Below are 22,192 nucleotides of genomic sequence, written 5' to 3' on the forward strand. Positions count from 1 at the left end.
CACTTCAGCCTGTGGGTTGTTTTAGCCTTAAAGAGAACCAGAGTTAAAGAATTAAAAGTTAGTTATACATACCTGGGGCTTTCCGCAGCTCCAGAAACCCTGATCGCTCCCACGCCACGGTCCTCAGCCTTCCCCGTTCGCCGCACCGGCTCCCGTGACTTCAGCCGACTGGCCAGTCAAGGCGTAGCTGAAGTGCGCTCCTTGCGTACCTCTCCAGCGGCTGCTAGAGAGATACGCAAGGAGCGCACTTCACTTGCGTAGACTGGCCATGCCCCCTGGAAGTCCGTGAGCCGGTGCGGCGAACGGAGAAGGCTGAAGACCGCGGCGTGGGAGCGATCAGGGTTTCTGGAGCTGCGGGAAGCCCCAGGTATGTATAACTAACTTTTAATTCTTTATCTCTGGTTTCCTTTAACCACTTCACCACTGAGGGGTTCTACCCCTTGAGCACCAGAGCAATTTTCACCTTTCAGCGCTCCTTCCATTCATTCGTCTATAACTTTATCATTACTTATCACAATGAAATGAACTATATCTTGGTTTTTTTCACCACCAATTAGGCTTTCTTTAGGTGGGACATTATGCCAAGAATTATTTTATTCTAAATGTGTTTTAATGGGAAAATAGGAAAAGAAGTGGGAAAAAATGTATTATTTTTCAGTTTTCGGCCTTTATAGTTTTTAAATAATGCATGCCACTGTAATTAAAACTCATGAAATTTATTTGCCCATTTGTCCCGGTTATAAAACCGTTTAAATTATGTCCCTATCACAATGTTTGGCGCCAATATTTTATTTGGAAATAAAGGCGCATTTTTTTGAGTTTTGCGTCCATCCCTAATTACAAGCCCATAGTTTATAAAGTAACAGTGTTATACCCTCTTGACATAAATATTTAAAAAGTTCAGTCCCTAAGGTAACTATTTATGTATTTTTTTTAATTGTAATTTTTTTTTTTTAATTACAAAAAAAAAAATTGGGGAGTGTGGGAGGTAATGAGTTAATTTTTTGTGTAAAACTAATGTATTTGAAAGGACGCTTGCAGGAAGTGCTATGAGGCTGGTAATTTTTTTTTTCACAATGATCGCGCTGCTTCTCGGAGAAGCAGCTGATTATTGCGGGGCTTAGATCAACGAACGGGAATGTTTTTTCCCGTTCATTGATCTCCGGGCGAGCGGGCGGCGGCGTGCATGCGAGCGGGAGTGTGCGCATGAGCGAGCGGGAGCGCGGGCAGCGGCGGGAGCGCGGATTTCTCCGTCCCTGGTGGTAAAAGGATGGAAAAAGGGCCGGAGAAATCCGTACGCCTGGGGGTAAAGTGGTTAAAGAGCAACTATTAGCCATAATATGCACCCCCCCCCCCCCCAAACAAAAACAAAAAAAACACATATATGAGTAGATAAATACCTGCTCTACTTACATAACATATGTATTGCATTGTCTACATTTTGGATTTTAGATACTTTTCAATTTTAATAATGGATAATCCTGGTCCTTGCAGTGGCCATTTTGTGTCCTCCGGCTCAAGAATCCCCCGCATCCCCCCCGTACTGACTCTGTGCACAGCAGGGAGGAATACATGCAGCAGGCACAGACTCCCCTACTAATGGATCTAAGTGCTGCCGTTCCCATCTATTCTCTGCACTACTGCTAGCGGCAGTGCAGAGAAGATAGAAGGGAACTGCAGCGCCTGGAACCATTATTAGGTGAGTCTGTGCGCGCTGCCTTTATCCTTCCCCAATGTTCAGTGCAGGGAAGAGGGAGAATGCGGCGGCAGAAGTAAAGGGGGGTGGGGGGGGGGCGGACATGCCACTGGAGGAGGGGGGCAGAGGACAGTGACAGGTGATAGCCTCTTCTTCAATATCAGTTAAGATGGATCACTGCATTCCCGCAGCATAACAAGGTCTTTAGCCCCCCTGAAATCCTTGGAGCAAAAATCCCCCATTGCTTCCTGGGGAGGCAGAGCTTTGGGCTGTAGCTCTGCCTCCAGTTTAGTCAATCAGCACTGATCGTCGCCTCTCCCCGCCCCTCTCAGTGAAAGAAGACAGAGGGGCGGGGAGAGGCGGCGATCAGCGCTGACTGACTGTACTGGAGGCAGAGCTACAGCCCAAAGCTCTGCCTCCCCAGGCAGCAAAAGCCACAACTTTGAAAGTCGATTTTTGCCCCAGGAGTTCAGGAGGTTACAAACCTTGTTTTTCCGCGGGAATGCAGCGATTCATCTTAGCTGATATCGCAGAAGAGGAGTGGTAAATAAAAAGTGCTATTTTTATTGGCTTCAGAGTCTCTTTAAAGGGAACCTTAACTGAGAGGGATATGGATGTTTCCTTCTAAACAATACCAGTTGCCTGGCAGTCCTGCTGATCTCTTTGGCTGCAGTAGTGGCTGAATCGCACACCTGAAACAAGCATGCAGCTAATCCAGTCTGACTTCAGTCAGAGCACCTGATCTGCATGCTTGTTGAGTGGCTGTGGCTAAAAGTATTAGAAACGCAGGATCAGCAGGAGAGTCAGGCAACTGGTATTATTTTAAAAGGAAAAATCATTATTCTTCTCAATTTAGGTTCCCTTTAAGTGTCGGGTCCCAGCTTGATGACGTCATCAAGCTGCGACCCGGAACTTAAAGTGGTCTGAAACTCTGAGATAACATTCAATACAAATGTGTTTTCCTAATTTTTATTACTCATACAGTTATCATAGTTGCTTTTGTGCACATCTAATATTGTCTGTTTACAAATTACAAGTTTCCAAAGTGTAGTTTATCTTGCCCTGAAAGCTGGCATTGCATTTTATTCTTTTTCTAATATAACTGCTTTTTATTACATGTTAAAACCTTCTAATGAGCTATTCTGAACTGTGTGTGTGCCTGAAGCAGCGACAGATTCTCAGAAAGTGATTGTTTACATTCCAGTGTTGATACATTTGTGTTTAACAAGTAAAAAGATACTGTTATCTCCAGTTTGGATGCAGATTCGAATCTGAATAGCAGGAGAAAATACATTGTTTAACCATTTCAGTGATGATAGAATTTTTTTCTGGGATTGCAGTTTTCTAGCTGTGAGGAAACTTTTAGAGCAAAGTACAAATGCTGACTTTCAGACCACTTTAACAGCAGTGTGAGCGAGGATGCCAGCCAGAGCGGAGGGGGTTTGAGCTGCTCATTACTGGAGCCTGGGAGGTGAGTAAAGGCTGCTGGCCACACAGGTGACACCTGGCTACACTAGGGACACGAGAATGTAACAGAGAGCAGGGTAGGTGTTTTCTCTAATGTTCCCACTGATATACTGTATATGGTAAAATACATGAGGGTGCTTCATCTATGGTTCAATTTAAGGGGGGAGTTAGGCAGCCAGTTCCTTTTCTGGGGCTTCCTCCAGCCCCCTGAAGTCCTCCTGGTCCCTCACCACCATCCCCATCTGCTTTGTTCCTTCGCTGCCCCCTTTGAAAGCTGGAGGACTTGGCCAGTCGCCGGCTACTGCGCATAAACGGCCGCACGCCCCCTCGACTGCACGCTCTTGTTGCAAGTAGTAGCAATTTTTACTTCCTGCTCAAGCATTGAACTCTGCCAGCCACAGGAGCGCGATGGAGGAGGCACAGGGCAGCGTTTAGCGGGAGGTAGCAGAGGAACAGAGCAGCGTGGAATGAGGAAGGAAGGAATCTGGGAGCTGGAAGTCGTCCCAGGTAAGAAACTGGCCACATAGTTCACTTAAAGGGGCACTATGGCGATAAAGTGTAAAGTTTAAATTATATGTAAACACATACAAATAAGTAGTATGTTTCTTCCAGAGTAAAATGAGCCATAAATTACTTTTCTCCTAAGTTGCTGTCACTTACAGTAAGTAGTAGAAATCGGACAAGTTTTGGACTAGCCCATCTCTTCATGGGGGCATTCTCAGCATGGCCTTTATTCTTTATAAAAAAAAACAAAAGTTTGCTTTCCTAAAACAGAAAGAATTTGCGATAATTCAGGTTGGAGTGAGCTTTGAGATGTCTCCCAGTGCATAACTGCTGAATATATGCAAATTAACCATTGTTGTCCCTGTACGCTAGCCACACCTCCAGAACCTCTGGAATGCAATGATGTGTCAGCTTGTTAATGTGTACAGAGCCATAATAATCCAACATGCATACAGACTGTTTCGGATTGTTTGATCCTCATCAGTGCATGGCATGCATTAATCTATATATATAAAATCGGATGTATGTGTGTGTGTGTGTGTGTGTGTATGTGTGTGTGTGTGTGTGTATGTGCCGCGATCACGCGAAAACCGCTTGACCGATTTGAACGAAACTTGGTACACAGATCCCTTACTACCTGGGATGATAGGTTCTGGGGGTCTCGCGGCCCCCCTGCACATGTGGGCGGAGCTACAAACAGCCAATCAGATTCCACCCATTCAAGTCAATGGAAAAAATGTAAAAGGCTGCCATTCTCACAGTAATCAAGCCAAAGTCCCCACACTTGGCACAGTTGGTCACTTGGTGACCGAGGTTACAAATCCAGGAAAAGTGGGCGGAGCATAAAACAGCCAATCAAATTTCAGCCGTTCATTTTAAATGGGAAAATGTAAACTGCAGCCATTCTTAGACTGTTAATCGCAGGGTTCTCAAACTTGCCACACTTGGTCACTGGGTGAATGCGATTAAGATTCAAGAAAATGGGTGGAGCCTACAACAGCCAATCAAAATTCACCTATTGATTTTCAAGGGGAATATTTAAACTGCTGCTATTCTTACACTGTTAATGGCAGAGGCTTCAAACTTCCTACAGTCGGTCATTGGGTAACTGGGGTCCAAATTCACTAAAGGGGCGGGGCCACATACAGCCAATCAGATTTCCTTAGTGGATAAACTGCTTCCATGCACACATTTTTGATGCCAGGAACCTGAAAGCTCACAAACTTGGTCATTGAGTTACTGTGTGTCAAGGTTACAAAAAGTGGGTGGAGCCAAAACAACTTTTACTGGGAAAATATAAACTGCAACCCTTCTTACACCGTTAATGGCAGGGTTCTCAAACTTTGCACAGTTGGTCATTGGGTGACTGAGATTAAGATTTTGGAAGGTGGGTGGAGCCTACAACAGCCAATAAAAATTCACCTTTTGATTTTCAAAGGGAATATTTCATCTGCTACCATTCTCTTATACTGGTAAAAGCAGATGCCTCAAACCTGGTACAGTTGGACACTGGGTGACTAGGGTCCAAATTCAGGAAGGGGGCGGAGCCACAAACAGCCAGATTTGTTTATTTTTCAATGGGAATATACAAAGTATTGATACCAAGGACCCCAAAGCTGATAAACTTGATAATTGAGTGACTGTATGTCAAGGTTAGAAAAAGTGGGCAGTGCCAACAACTTCATTTTTTACATTGCAGGGTTCCCAAACTTTACACAATTGGCCACTGGGTGACTGGGATGAATATTCAGAAATGTGGGTGGAGCCTACAACAGCCAATCAAAATGAACCTATTGATTTTCAAGGGGAATATTCACATTGCTACCATTCTTACACTGTTAGTGGCAGAGGCCTCAAACCTGATACAGTCAGTCATTGGGTGACTGGGGTCCAAATTCACTATAGGGGTGAAGCCACAAACAGCCAATCAGATTTGTTAGATTGATTTCAGCCATTCTGTTATTGGCAGGGTTCTCAAACGTGACACAGTTGGCCACTGGGTGACTGGGACTAATATTCAGAAAAGTGGGTGGAGCCTACAGCAGCCAATCAAAATTCACCTTTTGATTTTCAAGGGGAATATTTACATTGCTGACATTAATGCACTCTTAATGGCAGAGGCCTAACATCTGCTACAGTCAGTCACTGGGAGACTGGGGATTAAATTCTGAAAGGAGCGGGCCAAAAACAGCCAATCAGATTTGTTTAATTTCAATGGTGAAATGCAACTTATTGATGCCAAAGCTCATAAACTTGGTCATTAAGTGACTGTATGTCAAGATTAGAAATAGTGGGCAGAGCCAAAAACAACTAACTTTTTACATGGGGAAATGTAAACTGCAGCTTTTCTTACACTGTTAATGGCAGGGTTCTCAAACTTCACACAGTTGGTCACTGGGTGACTAGAATTAATATTCGGAAAAGTAGGTGGAGCCTACAAGAGCCAATCAAAATTCACCTATTGATTTTCAAGGGGAATGTTGAAACTGCAGCCATTCTCGCACTGTTAATAGCAGAGGCCTCAAACCTGCTACAGTCGGTCGTTAAAGAGAACCTGAACTGAAAATAAAAAGTCAAAATAAACATGCACAGGTCATACTTACCTCCCGTGCAGTCTACTCCCCAATCTCTTTCTCCTCTCCCGTGTCCCATTTGTCCACTGTGATCAATGGAATTCTCCGTCCTCCATTTTAAAAATGGCCATTACCCCATAACAGCTTCCTGCTCATCACACTGTTAAACTGTAATATCGCTCACTTGAGCCATAGGGAAACATGGACATTACCTTGTACATTCAGTTGTAACTGACAGCTGCTGATATATAACTGACAGCAACTGGTATATTTCAGTTCTGACAAAATATTGTCAGAACTGGAAGTGATCACTGTAAGGAGAAAATGGTGAGCTTCTGAGAGGAACTGACAGTGAGGTAAGTATGTAATATTCATTTGCAGCGACGTCATGTGTTTATTTTAAATAATTTTACTCACTTCAGGTTCCCTTTAAGTGTTTGGGGTTCAAATTCAGTAAAGGGGCGGAGCCAAAAACAGCCAGATTTCTTTGCTGGATAAACTGCTTATATTAGCACAATTTTGATGCCAGGAACCCAAAAGCTCACAAACTTGGTCATTGAGTAGTGACTGTGTGTCAAGGTTACAAAAAGTGGGTGGAGTTAAAAACAGATTTTTCTGGGACATTGTAAACTGCAGCCCGTCTTCACTGTTAATGGCAGGGTTCTCAAACTTAGCATAGCTGGTTACCGGGTGACTGGGATTAATATTCAGAAAAGTGGGTGGAGCCTAAAAATGCCAATCAAAAATCACATGTCACTTTTCAAGGAGAATATTAAAATTGCTGCCATTTTTGCACTGTTAATGGCACAAGCCTCAAACCTGGCACAGTTGGTCATTGGGTCACTGGGGTTCAAATTCAGAAAAGGGGACAGAGCCACAAACAGTGAATCAGATTTGTTTCATTTAATGGGAAAATACAAATTATTGATGCCAAGGACCCCAAAACTCACAAACTTGGGCATTTAGACTTTGTGTCCAGGTTACAAAAAGTGGGCGGAGTCAAAAACAAATTTCACTGGAAAAGTCTAAACTGCAGCCCTTCTGTTTATTTCAGGGTTCCCAATCTTTGCCCAGATGGTCACTGAGTGACTGAGATTAATATTCAGGGAAGTGGGTGGAGCCTATAGTAGCCAATCAAAATTCACCTGTTGATTTGCAAGTGGAATATTTAAATTGCTGCCATTTTTACACTGTTAATAGCAGATGCCTCAAACCTGCTACAGTTGGTCATTGGTTGACTGGGGTTCAAATGCTGGAGAGGGGTGGAGCCACAAACAGCCTATCTGATTTGTTTAATTTCTATGGAAATATACAAATTATTGATGCCAAGGACCCCAAAGCTCACAAACTTGGTCATTGAGTGTTTGTGCGTTAGGGTTAGAAAGTGGGCGGAGCCAACACCAGTCAAATACATACCCGGGCAACGCCGGGTCATCAGTGGGTGAAGACAAATACAAATTTCACTGAGAAAATGTAAACTGCAGCCATTCTGTTAATGGCAGGGTTTTTAAACTTTGCACAGTTGGTCACTGGGTGACTGAAATTAATATTCAGAAAAGTGGGTGGAGCCTACAAAAGTGAATCAAACTTCACCTGTTGTTTTTCAAGGGGAATATTTAATTGCTACCATTCTTGAACTGTTAATGGCACAGGCCTCAAACCTGGTACAGTTGGTTATTGGGTGACTGGGGTTCAAATTCAGAAAAGGGGGTGGAGCCACACACACCCAATCAGATTTGTTTCATTTCAATGCAGATTATTGATACCAAAGACCGCAAAGCTCACAAACTTGGTCAGTGAGTAATTGTGTGTTAGGGTTAGAAAAAGTAGGCGGAGCCAACACCAGCCAAATACATACCCGGGCAACGCCGGGCAATCAGCTAGTTCTTTATAAAGACATTCCCTGAAAAGGATTTATACAAGTATGCTGGCCAGCCTCCCTGCTCGCTGCACTTTTTTGGGGCACTTGGATGGTGCAACTGCCATTCACTAAGGGCTTTTATCAATAATTTAAATCTTGAGGGCCCCCCATGAGAATATGGGCTACTCTTAAACCTGTCGGTTCTGTCAGATCATTTTACTCTGGGGGAAAAATGTACTTTTTATTTGTACATGTTTACATGTACTTTATCTTTTACACTTTTTCGTCAGTTCCCCTTTAAGATTTCCTATAAAATTAGCCAGTTACAACATGCATTTAGGAGGCAATGCTTTTCACTTGTATTGATTGCTTCGTACACACGCAAGATGAAACTCGTCCGATAAAAGCTGCCTCTGCCAAGAACTGTGTCTACATCGGCCACCGGTGCCTTGCCCAGCGATCAGCCAGGCCGATCAATTACCGCCATTCACCGGCTGAGCGCTTTGTTCTCCCCAATCACTCCACAAACTGCATGATGTCACTTCCGAGAAGCCACTCCATTGGGCCTCCTCCCCCGCATAGCAACAGAAAGCATCACTAGCCTGCATGCTAGCAGTGAGTCTGTACAGTGTAGGCCATGCAAACAGGAGTGCGAGGCCAACATCTGTCCGGGCCCTTTTACAATTAATGCGTTGGTATGCGTCAGAGTGCGTTAGTGTGCGTTTTTTCCATAGCGGTGCATTGTGAAAAAGTTTTCAGTGAAAAACGCGTATAGTGTGAACTGAGCCATAGGAAAACATGGGCATTACTTTAAATATGACAGCGGTTTGTCCATTCTTTAGGTCTGAGTGCTGCAGGTCTCTGGAAAAGAGACCTGTCTTAACTTTGCAAGTTTCAGAGTTGCTCTGCTGGTGAGAAATTTGCATACACTTGTCATGCAAATTGCCTAGCTGCCTCCTTTGATGGCTTGCAGTGTAAATACCTTTTGCTCCCCGAATTCCCTGCTGGTCATAGAGGTTTGTTCCTGCTGAACTCATTTCTGATGTTGTTGTTCCCGTTGCCTAGCAACTGGGAGGGGTGATCAGGACACAGGACAGCTGGAACTGTGTCTCATGCTCCCTGTCACCTCCTTTCAACCAAAAAGATGGCTGCCCCTATAAAACCACAAACAGTTGCCTGTTCTTTTAAACCAGGCTGGGTAAGAGATTATATTACCTATCTATTTTAATTAACATAACTAATGTGACTTAATGACAGTATGATTGTTTAGGCTGGAGTTCCTCTTTAAGTATAAAAGGGGTCTCACAGGTTTATGAGTGAGTGACCTGACACCAGCCCGCTGCATGCCAACAGCCCAGCACTGATAATATATGCTTGTTCCGGCCAGTAGATCACCACATGGTACAGCAAGGACAAAAGCCCTGGAATGAGAATCTTTAAAAACAGCAAATATCACTTTCCAAATTTCCATCCATTTAGAAAAAAAAAAAATAAAATAATCAACCCAACTGAAAGTTTCTCTAAGGTGATCCACTCACGATACAAAAAGGATTCGGTTTTATGGACACTCGATAAAAATGATTGGCTGTATAAAAAAAAAAACTCACCTTTTTTTTGTTATTTTAGTGAGAAATATGATTGAATTCCCCATTTTTATCAATTTAAAGGTGGCTACAAACAATACAATGAAAGAATCCAATTTTACTACAGTAAATGATGAAAAAGATCAGTTGTACAGAAATATCGAAAGCTTTTCTTATTTTCATTCAAGAAATCTGATCAGATCTCCTGTTTAAGTCAATAAGAAGTGGCTGGTTTTTTTTGTTTTGTTTTTAAAGAAATTTTGCTGAAGATTGATTGGCGAAGGATAGATTGTCAATGTCTTGATTTATAGAGCCAAGCAATTTTAGAGTTTTCAAACTTTTTTCCTTCTCATAATTGGGGAAAAAATTTTACACGCAGGGTCGGACTGGGACACTGGGGGCCCACCAAAGAAATTTCAACCTGGGGCCCACACATCCCATGATTGCAGTGAAAAAAGGGCGTGACCATGCACCGGAAGGTGGGCGTGGTCATGATGTATTATGGACAGGGCCAAATGTACATGATCTTAGCAGCATTGTAATTCAGAGACACTGCTGCCCAGCAAAACTTTGCATAGAGTCCCCTCCTGAAATATAAAGTAATGTCCTACTTTGCAGAGGTTGCAACCGCATCGGGGCCCTTGGGCCAAAGGGGCCCCGAAGGGCCCTCCCTCAACTACAGTATTAGCTCTCTATTGGTCCTGTGCTCATAATAATCACTTCTATAGATACTTTGAACAGTGGTAATCATTAACAAGCTATTTCCCATCCCCTTCTTGCACCTCTGACACTGTAGCTACCATTGGCAAGTTTTGGTGCGTCATATCAATTGTTGTGTAGAGAGTGCTTGGGGGGCCCCATTGTAAAATTTGCATTGAGGCCTACAGTTCCTTAGCTACGCCACTGCTCTCAGCATGAGTGATTACAGCACTGAGAGGAGAATTTTTGTGCTGCGGGCAGCAATTGGAGCTCTGTCAGACAAGGAGGGGGGGGGCCCACCAGAGACCTGGAGGCGGGGCCCACCGAGGGAAAAAACTGTGCTACTGTGGCCCAGCCCGACCCTGTTTACATGTGTGTAATAGATTGGTCAGATTTTTCAAATGTTACAATCAATCAAAATGCATTGTAATTCTTGAACTGAAAAGAAATATAAAAATTGTATAGTGTGTGGCCACCTTAACCTCCCTAGCGTTCTGTACGAGCTAGGCTCGTCCAGAGACGCCGGAGGCCACCGGCTCAGGCCCTGCTGGGTCGATTTGAATAATTTTTTTGGAAACACGCAGTTAGCACTTTGCTAGCTGCGCGTTTCTCCGCTCGCCGCCAATCCGCCACTACCCGCCGCGTAATAGGGCCCCCCTCAGACCCCGTGCGCTGCCTGGCCAATCAGTGCCAGGCAGCGCTGAGGGGTTGATCGGGACTCCCTATGACGTCACTACATCAATGACATCATTCCGTTCGTCACCATGGCGATGGGGAAAGCCCTCAAGGAAATCCCATTCAGAACGGGATACCCTGACGGGCATAGGCGCCGGCGGCGATCAGAAGGGTGGGTGGGAATCGGAAGGGAGGGGGGTATCATGTAGCTAGCACTAGGCTAGCTACATGATTAAAAAAAAAATAAGGTATAAAAAACCATGCGCAGCCGTGCGCCTGCGCATAATCAAAACGGCCAGCAGGTTAAGCTGATCAGGTGCAGCTGTTTTTTCTGAACAAAGTTTATGAAAACTGAATAGTGTAAAGGTGGCCAAACACGATACAAGAATCCAATTTTACAGTAATTTGATTAAAAAAAAACGATAGTTTCTACAGAAAAATTGTAAACTTGTTTTTTATTCAAGTGATTTTTTTTTTCATAATTGGGAAAAAATGTAATACACGTGTGTGGTGCATTGGCCAGATTTTTCAAGTGTTACAATCAATCAGAAACCTTGATTGTAAATCTTGAAATTTAGGCTACTTACACACCAGGACGTTGCGTTTAAAGGGATACTGTAGGGGGGTCGGGGAAAAATGAGCTGAACTTACCCGGGGCTTCTAATGGTCCCCCGCAGACATCCTGTGCCCGCGCAGCCGCTCACCGATGCTCCGGCCCCGCCTCCAGTTCACTTCTGGAATTTCTGACTTTAAAGTCAGAAAACCACTGCGCCTGCGTTGCCGTGTCCTCGATCGCGCTGATGTCATCAAGAGCGCACAGCGCAGGCCCAGTATGGTCTGTGTCTGCTCAGTACACTCCTTGTGACATCAGCGGGAGCGAGGACACGGCAACGCAGGCGCAGTAGTTTTCTGACTTTAAAGTCAGAGATTCCAGAAGTGAACCGGAGGTGGGGCCGGAGCATTGGGGAGTGGCTGCGCCAACACAGGATGTCTGCGGGGGACCATTAGAAGCCCCGGGTAAGTTCAGCTCATTTTCCCCCGACCCCCCTACAGTATCCCTTTAAGGGACGTTATAGGGCACATAACGTGCCCCTAACGCAACGCCTGGTGGTGTTGGAGCAGGACGCTACCAAGAGCCGCGTTACAAGCAGCTCTAGGTGCGCCTGCTCTGTCGGAGGCGCTGCGGAGACCACGTGAGCGGAGCTCTCCGCATCACGTGGTCCCGCCAGCCAATCAGCGGCCGCTCCAAAGAGTAAACACTGCAAGTGCAGTGAATGTCAAGTAGCCATGTGCCTGGCTACGTAGCGTCCTCTCCCCGCCTCCTCTCTGCCCCTAAAATAAAAAAAAACACCCGTACTGAGCATGTGCAAACAGTCTAACGCGGCTTAGCCGCGTATAAAGTACTGCATGCAGTACGTTATGTAGATGTACAATGTAACGCAACGTCCGCACTGTGAACAGCCCATTGATTTTTCATTGCTGTGCGGTGGGGTGCGTTACAGGCTGCTCTAACGTGCGCCTGTAACGTCCCACTGTTAAAGCAGCCTAAATGTAAACATTTGTGTGGTGTGTGGCTACCTTAAAGGACAACTGAAGTGAGAGAGATATAAAGGCTGCCATATTTATTTTCTTTTAAAGCGGACCTGAACTCAGACCTCCTCTCTGCTCTAAAAGATACATAACATCATAATAACCTTTAAACGAAAACATGTCTTTGTTACAGCCGATACAAATCCTAAAATAATTCTGCATTGTTTCTACTTCCTGATTCATGGAAGCAGACATATTGTTTACAGCCTGTGCTTTCAAATGAGCTTATCTGCCATCTCTGCCATGGCAGTCATGTGACACAGGGGAGAGATCAGATTACAATTTGTGATAAGACACAAATGAGGGGGAATTACATAGGCTAAACCCTCAGAATACATACAGGGTGTATTTCTCTCTGCTTGCTTCTGTCATGTGCAAGAGTTCAGCTCCACTTTAAAGTGGATCCGAGATGAAAAAATAGCTATAAAAAGTAACTTGACTATATATATCTTATCTAAAGTTTAGATAGTTTACACAACAAACCTAGCTGCAAACAGCTTCAACAGTAGATGATTATTTCTTCCTGTGATACGAAGAGAGCTGCAATGTTCTGCTTGTGATCATTACACACAGGCAAGCTGCTCTGCATCTCCAGCCCTCAGCCTGTGAAAACATCACTCCCCTCTCCTCCCCCCCCCGCCTCTGAAATCTCTGGCTAGTAACACCTCCTCCATCTGCCCAGACTGAGCTCCCATAAGCCCTTGCTACTAAGGCTCAGAGTGCCAAGGCTCTCTGGAGAAGCGGTGGGCGAGGCTTGTTTACTTTAGGGAATTGGAGTATTAAAACAAAAACAATACTCCAATTGAGGTATGCACTATAAACTAATAATCTATATGAAAGGAACACAATTATGCAATGAGTAAAAGTTTATCTCGGATCCACTTTAAGCAATACCAGTTGCCTGGCTGCCCTGCGGATCCTCTGCCTCTAATACTTTTAGCCATAGCCCATGAACAAGCATGCAGCAGATCAGGTGTTTCCTGACATTATTGTCAGATCTGACAAGATTAGCAGCATGCTTGTTTCTGGTGTGATTCAGACACTACTGCAGCCAAATAGATCAGCAGGACTGCCAGGCAACTGGTATTGTTTAAAAGGAAATAAATATGGCAGCCTCCTCCATATCTCTCTTGTTACAGTCCTCCTTTAAGATAGATTGTCAATGTCTTGATTTATAGACTCAAGCTAATTATTATTATTTTTTTTAGAGGTTTCAATCTTTTTTTTTTTCCATAATCAGGGAAATTGATCACACGCACATGGGATACGTTTGTCATATTTTTTAAAAAAAAAATTGATTGTAATTCTCATATTACAGAAGCAATCGTGTGTGGTGACCATCCTAGCTGTCAGCAGGGAGGCCGTGGCATGCTGTGACCAGCTGTGTACCCTGTATGACGCAGTAAAGTGACACAACAACGTGGACCCCCCACCACCCCCCTCAAATTCTCCCACAGACTCTATGTCCGAGTGCCCGGCAACTGCAGGCAGCATAAAATCATTTAAAATATATATCTATAGAAAAAATGTGTTTTGGATGCTTTTCCCAGCTATTTTCCCCACAAACAACTGTTCCCCAAACGACTGATACAACATTTTGGTTGGCGTTTCCCTTCCAGTCCTAGATGATTACCTAGTGTGCAGAAATCTCAAGACTCCTACACACGTTCCAACAGTCTGCCCAACTATCTTCTAAACTTGTCTGTTGGAAGTTGGGTGTATGTACGATTGGCAAACAACCAGATGACCAACTAATAACAGGTTGTTTGCCAGATGCAACCGGCAGATCAGACTGCACAACTAACAGGCAGGTTGGAACGTGTGTACAGGCGTTTGAACAACTGTGTTGTTTTTGAATGCAGACATGTTAAGAAGTTTGTCATTTAGCTTGCGCGCATGGTATTTAATTGAGTTGGTTGTTTAGTTGGTTGGCCTGTGTGTACGTACTTGTCGTGTAAACAACTTGTGTGGTTGGTCATGTTGTGCGGTTGGTTGTGTATTATGTTGGATGTGTGTATGAGCCTTAACGGGAGGTATTAAATCGTTTAGAAAGGAGCATGATCAGCTCCATGAAAATGGGGACAATACTGAGCGTCATGGTCGTCTTTACATCTCCCGAAACAGCTAAGCGATAGCTGTTCTGCCTCCTGATTGGTCCCTTGTCACCACGATACTTTGTACTCCCCTCCACCATCTTGGATCCCTCGTTGTTTCGGCAGTGGGCGGAGTGCGACATCAACCCCCGGGAGGGACGATCAGCTGGAGGTGTCCACCAATGCTGTCCATTCCAGACCTCTTATGCCTTCTTCTGTAGCGACTTGGGCAGGAAATGGCTGCGTATGAAATGGATCAGTTTGTTTTCTGATAGGACGAGAGCCGCCAGCGTCACAGCCAGACAGACGAAGCCAACGAGGACATGGGCGAGGCGATAGGACCAGCCGGAGTCACAGCACAGGAACTTCTGTTACAGGAGTGAAAGGTACAGCAATAAACACATGGGAGTACAAATATATACACAGCAATCCTATCATATATTCTGTTTCCAGGACCAGTGCGCTCAGCCAAAGAGGCAGTGGCACTAGCATAAAAAATAGTATTTTTTTTGTAGTGAACAAAAATAGGGACACCAAGAGCCATAAGTCCGTCGTCCTCCCTGCACTCCAAACAGCTTGCAAGCCTCACCACCGCACACTTCCTCCTTCCGGCTTGAAGAAGGAAGTGCACGTAGTGAGTCTTGTAACGCATCCAATAGGACGCGTGCAAGACGTTTGGAAAGCATAGAAGACAACGGACTTGTGTGTAACTAATCCCCTCTCTCCCAGCCGCACAGCTGAGGTAATTAAGCCTCATTTTAATCACGAATTTGAGTCCTTAGGGACTCCTGAGCCCATCACTGTGTACTGGTAAATATGGGATTAAGTCAGTAAATACAAATATACTCCAAAGCAGGGTTACCTTAAAGGCAACCACTGTATAAGCAGGTGGGGAGATTAGACCTGACCCCACTCAGGAGTAAGAAGTTGCTCTCCGTAGATAAGGAAAAAGGGGGCGACACCCCTCCACCAAGGGTGGACTTAGAACAATGTAACAGGGATACAGAGGCACCAGAAGAATAAAAATGTCTAAAAAGTATAACATTTGTGGAGGCAGTGGTGGACTTACCCCCTCCAAACAGACACAAGATATGCCAACAAAGTTTAGCAGGTGGCATGGCCTGACACACTCTGCAGGGGTTCCGACTTCTGATGTGTAGCCCCGCCCCCTACCACAAGAGCTCATCAGCGCTTCTCTATTAGGAGCTAGAGGAGTGCCTATGACCTCTTGTTCTAGGAGGCGGGGCTACGTCCACAGAAGAAGGCCGAAAATGAACCACTGAAGACCAGGTAAGCATTTTTACTTTTAATTACCAAAAAAAATGCAAATCAGAAGCGCTGTGCAATTGCTGGCAGTAGATTCCACAGCACTTCCAATCGCATACAAATAATAAAAAAAATTCAGCCATCAGGCAGCCGACGGAGCGACAGGCGGGAGCGCGCGAGGAGAGCAGGTGAAATCTACACGCTGTCAGAGGATGGCATGCACAAACAGGACGCAGGTGTCACCTCACCCGGCACTGAAGGGGTTACAGAGGAATTGCAGAAGCGGACTGGTTACCTCGGAGTATGCGGTCACTGCCGCACTGACACACAGCGCACCGATGACCGCGGGGGATGGGAGGAGTCCGGTGAGCGGCCGGTAGGGGCTCCCTCGGTAATACCGGCTGATGTAGAGTAAGCTGTGGCCGATCCGCAGTCCCATGTTGAAGCAGTTTGCCAGGATAAACCCCACACTGCCCAGCCACAGAGTCATGTAGTAGGAGAGGCAGAGGAAGGTCAGGGACAGGCCCAGCATGACATAGTTATACCTGTGAGCAGAAAGCAGAGAAGATCACAGACTGTCGTAAACCAGCAACACCCAAATCAGACGCATCGCTTCAAGCGCAGCCAAAGTGAAATGTAAAATCTCAAATCAAATATGTCCCAGCGAGCTTCTATCAACCTCTACTTAAAGAGACACTGAGGTGAAAATAAACTTAGGATATAATGATTTGTATCTGTAGTACAGCTAAGAAATAAAGCATTAGGAGCAGAGATATAAGTCTCATATTGTTTCCAGTACATAAAGAGTTAAGGAACTCGTTATCTATGCAAAAAAGCCATTGAGCTCCACGACTTTCAAAGTCGCAGAGAGCTCTGTCTTCTGACGCTTGTTATCTCAACTGTCAGACACTGTATTTTCTTTTTCTCTCTCCAGAGGACAGGTCAATAGTTCACAAGACTGCTCTGTAAAAACATTTAGAATGCTGAGTAGTGTGTAAACGGCAAATATTAGAGAATGATGCAATGTTATAAAAAACACTATATAACTGAAAATAAAAATATGAGAATATTTTCTTTGCTACTAATATTTTAGTAATTATCCCTACTACACAACCATTATATCATAATTTTTTTCCGCTTCAGTGTCTCTTTAAAGGAGTTATCAGGCAATCTAAAGAAAATAAGTGCTACTTACCCGGGGCTTACTCCAGCCCCAAGCTCCCAGCATGTCCCTTGCCGCAGCTCTCCCTCCAGCCATTCGCCGCAGCTCGCTCCCGATCCCCGGCGATGATGTCAGGCCAACCTCCAGGTCGGCCTGTACTGCGCCTGTGCGAGCGGCGCTGTCAATCACCGCCACGTGGGCCAGAGCGGACTACGCAGATGAAGAAGTTCTGCGCCTGTGCAGTCCGCTGCAGAGAGCTGCGGCGTTTTCCCCGACAGGCCCGACCATGCATATTTTTCTTCAAGTTCCCGTTCGCAATAGCATCCTACGCCTGTGCAGGGTGCTATTGAGGACGGGAACTGGCTAATGGACAGAAAACAAAGAGTTGTGGTCAATGGATCGTACTCAAAATGGGAGACTGTTAGCAGTGGGGTCCCACAGGGGTCTGTTCTGGGTCCAGTGCTCTTCAATTTATTTATTAATGACCTAGTAGATGCAGTAGTGAGCAATGTTGCTATTTTTGCAGATGATACAAAATTGTGCAGAATCATCAACTCTCAGGAAGATAGTGTCATATTGCAACAGGATCTGGATAGGATGGCTATATGGGCACATACATGGCAGATGAAATTCAATGTTGACAAATGTAAAGTCATGCATTTTGGACGTACTAATGGTCTAGCACCATACAAAATAAATGGGATACAGTTGGGGACATCAAACTTGGAGAAGGACTTAGGAGTACTCATTGACAACAAGTTAAATAATCGTACTCAATGCCAAGCAGCTGCAGCTAAAGCTAACAAAATTTTGGGATGCATTAAAAGGGAAATAAAAACTCGAGATGCTAGCATAATATTGCCCCTGTTTAACTCTCTAGTAAGGCCACATCTGGAATATGGAATTCAGTTCTGGGCACCACATTACAAAAAAGATATTGCAGTTTTAGAGCAGGTGCAGAGACGAGCAACAAAATTGATACGTGGGATGGAAGGTCTCACTTATCAAGAAAGGTTAGATAAACTGGGTTTATTTAGTATAGAGAAAAGACGCCTTAGAGGGGATCTAATTAACATGTATAAATACATCAGAGGGCAATATAATAGCTTGGCGGATGAGCTTTTTGTCCCTAGGCCTTCTCAAAGGACTAGAGGACATGATCTGCGCATGGAGGAAAAACGTTTTAGCCATTTATTTAGGAAAGGGTTCTTTACAGTTAGAGTGATTAAGATGTGGAATGCATTGCCACAGGAAGTCGTTATGGCAAACGCTATACCTGCATTTAAAGGGGGCTTAGATGCTTTCCTTGCGTTGAAAGACATCCATGGCTACAATTACTAGGTAATGCCTAATGATGTTGATCCAGGGATTTTATCTGATTGCCATCTGGAGTCGGGAAGGAATTTTTCCCTTTAGGGGCTAATTGGACCATGCCTTGTAAGGGTTTTTTTTCGCCTTCCTCTGGATCAACAGGGATATGTGAGGGAGCAGGCTGGTGTTGTACTTTATACTGGTTGAACTCGATGGACGTATGTCTTTTTTCAACCAAAATAACTATGTAACTATGTAACTATGTAACTATGTAACATTATATATATATTATTTTATATATATATATATATAAAATCAGGAAATCCAATCAGATTTATTGCTCGAATTAATAAAAAAAAGCTTTCAATTTTCCAGGACAACCGATCGTTTATCGAATTGCCATAAAATTGGATCATTTTATTGTATCATGTAAGGCCACGTTAGGAGAGACTGCCACTGTATGATTTTTTTTTTTACCGTTTTTGTCCACTAGAGGGCGATAAGGATGCATAATAAATGACTGGAGACTGATGAGTCCCTCACCTGTCCACGTCCTCCTTACTCATTGAAGCGAAGGTGAAGCACTCAGTCACTCCATTGACGGCCAGCAGGAGAACATAGACACAGTAGCAGCGCAAGAGGACCGGTCCTGCAACAACACAATGGGTTCAGCTTTGTATACAAGTTATTCTGATTCTGTAACAGAAGCTATTAGCAAGCACTCAGCTTCACCTGAGCCAACAGTTACTCCAGCAATGCTTCAGTTGTGAACGCTGAGTGAATGTATAAAGGGCCATACAGTCTAAATGTCGCAGCTCAAGATGTGGAGTACATTAAAGGTGTCCATACATCTAGTGACTTGGCAGCCGATCGACCATCAGATTCGATAATCATGACTGAAACTGATGTAAATCGGTGCTGCCAAGTGCATGCCTGATCGACAATGCAACCAATTTCAGGCAGAGCACGCCGATTGGACATGCTGCAAGATGTCGGGGCGTCGTGGTCGATTGGGTGCGTAGCGATAACACCGAGCAATATTGGGATGAGCTACTTAACTCCCAGCGCTGTTCCCCCAGCATGGTGGTGTAGTGGTTAGCGCTCTCGCCTTGTAGGTCAACATCTGCAAGGAAATTGTGTGTTCTCCCCGTGTCTGTGTGGGTTTCCTCCAGGTACTCCGGTATCCTCACACATCCCAAAAACATACAGATAAGTTAACTGGCTTCACCCTAAAATTGTCCCTAGACTACAATACATACACTACACGATATACACACATAGGACATATGATTATGGTAGGGACTAGACTGTGAGCTCCTCTGAGGACAGTCAGTGACAAGACAGTATACTCTGTACAGCGCTGCGGAAGATGTCGGCACTATATAAATACTAAATAATAATCCTACTAATATAATAAATGGGAAAGTTCGGATGTTTGGATGTTTGGATGTTTGTTACTCGATCACGCAAAAATGGCTGAACGGATTTGAATGAAATTTGGCTCACACATAGTACATTACCTGGAATAAAGTATAGGATACTTTTTATTCCCATAACCAAAAAGGGGGCGGAGACAAATACACATTTCACTGGAAAATGTAAACTGCAGCCATTCTTACACTGTTAATGGCAGGGTTCTCAAACTTTGCACAGTTGGTTACTGGGTGACTGGGATTAATATTCAGAAAAGCCAATCAAAATTAACCTATTGATTTTCAAAGGGAATATTTGCATTTCTGCCATTCTTGCACTGTTAATGGCACAAGCCTCAAACCTGGTACAGTTGATCATTGGGTGACTGGGTTTCAATTTCAGAAAGGGGGTGGAGCCACAAACAGCCAATTAGATTTGTTTCATTTCAATGCAAATTATTGATGCCAAATACCGCAAAGATCACAAACTTGGTAATTGATTAATTGTGTGTTAGGGTTAGAAAAGTAGGCGCAGCCAACACCAGCCAAATACATAGGCGGGCAACGCCGGGTCATAAGTGGGCGGAGACAAATACAAATTTTACTGGGAAAATGTAAACTGCAGCCATTCTTACACTGTTAATGGCAGGGTTCTCAAACTTTGCACAGTTGGTCACTGGGTGACTGGGATTAATATTCAGAAAAGTGGGTGGAGCCTACAAAAACCAATCAAAATCCACGTATTGATTTTTAAGGGGAATATTTAATTGCTGCCATTCTTGCACTGTTAATCACCTGTACCTGGTACAGTTGGCCATTGGGTGATTGGGGTTCAAATTCAGAAAAGCGGTGGAGCCACAGCCAATCAGATTAATTTTATTTCATTGCAAAATATTGATACCAAAGACCGCAAAGCACACAAACTTGGTCAGTGAGTAATTGTGTGTTAGGGTTAGGAAAAGTGGGCAGAGCCAACACCAGCCAAATACATACCCGGGCAACGCCGGGCGTCCAGCTAGTAATATATAAATGTACATGTGCGCATATATATAGTACATTACCTTTCCTGTCAGTGGCATAGCTAGAATACATGGAGCTCCATATAAAAATTTTGATTACACCCCCTCCCCCCCCCCCAAAAAAAATGGTAATGTACCTTTGTGCCCCAAGTAGCTTCCCACTATATGGAGCTAGAGGTACCCCCAGTATGGGTGGCCAGATGTGACCCCAGAGTAGGCAGCCTGAAGTGGCACCCTAGTTTAGGTAGACCCCCAGTATAGGCACCCAGATTAGCCCCCTATAGGTAGCCCCCCGAGTACAAATAGCCACATTAGCCCCCCAATATAGATATCCCCTCTATAAGGCTTGCTGCAGACTCCCTTGTAGCTGGCCGAGATCCCCAGGCCCCCCTTGGCTACAGGCCCCATGGCAGCTGCTATGGCGATCCCTACGCCACTGCGTCCTGTGTTGCGGTGCCCATCCGTCTTCTGAATCTCTTCCATTAGCCCCATACACGCCGCTGGCGCACATACGAGAGAACTCGCCACCGGGAGACTTGGGCACAGGATACAGCCGATATACGGCTTATCCTGCTCCTGCACAAGTCCCGGTGGCGATAATTACTATTCCCCCTCCAGGTCCACGTGGATGGTGGGGAATGATGTAATTCAGCTTCCAGCTATTGCTGGTGGACGAATTACAGTTTTTTAAAAGTAACTTCAGCTCCGACTTCTGACAGTGCCAAAGTTACTCAATGTGCGCCGCTGTAGAGGTGATTCCTATTATAGTCTATGGTGGCGCCGGCTGCGCCCAAATCTCCTGCGCTGTTATTACAGTGCTTGTGCATAGAACCCGGAGCGCCACACCAACGGCATGTATAGGGCTAATAGAAGATCGGCAGATTAAGAAGATGGACGGCACAGCGACACAGGACAGGTAATGTATAAATGCACACATACTGTACATGCACAATTATACACTAAGAGGGGCAGCGGAGAGTTCGCCCGATTCCCAAGAGATTTCTGAATGCTGAAATTGATCGGGAATTGGTCTGTGGTGTATGGGCAGCTGACAGATCTCTGTAATCAGATTGGATTAGAGAGCGATTTGTCTCTTGGTTGAATCTGCCCATCATTTCCTGATGTATGGCCACCTTAAAGGATACCCTTTGGGCAGCACGGTGGCGTAGTGGTTAGCTCTCTCTCCTTGCAGCGCTGGGTCCCTGGTTCGAATCCCAGCCAGGGCACTATCTGCAAAGAGTTTGTATGTTCTCTCCGTGTCTGCGTGGGTTTCCTCCGGGC

General features: G+C 44.8%; 1 protein-coding gene across 1 annotated transcript in view; it reads right to left on the reverse strand.

The window, feature by feature from the left end:
• Positions 1-12,128: 12,128 nt before the first annotated feature.
• Positions 12,129-22,192, reverse strand: part of LOC137532447 (man(5)GlcNAc(2)-PP-dolichol translocation protein RFT1-like) — a 34,777-nt gene continuing 24,713 nt past the window's right edge. The window contains exons 6-8 of the mRNA XM_068252933.1: positions 19,024-19,129; positions 16,303-16,552; positions 12,129-15,109 (exon numbers count right to left, since the gene is read on the reverse strand). Of these exons, the coding sequence (XP_068109034.1) occupies positions 14,945-15,109; positions 16,303-16,552; positions 19,024-19,129 (521 nt within the window). The 3' untranslated portion in view covers positions 12,129-14,944. The remainder of the gene's footprint in view (positions 15,110-16,302; positions 16,553-19,023; positions 19,130-22,192) is intronic.

The sequence above is a fragment of the Hyperolius riggenbachi genome, chromosome 9, assembly GCF_040937935.1.
Source record: "Hyperolius riggenbachi isolate aHypRig1 chromosome 9, aHypRig1.pri, whole genome shotgun sequence".
NCBI classification, from domain to species: domain Eukaryota; kingdom Metazoa; phylum Chordata; class Amphibia; order Anura; family Hyperoliidae; genus Hyperolius; species Hyperolius riggenbachi.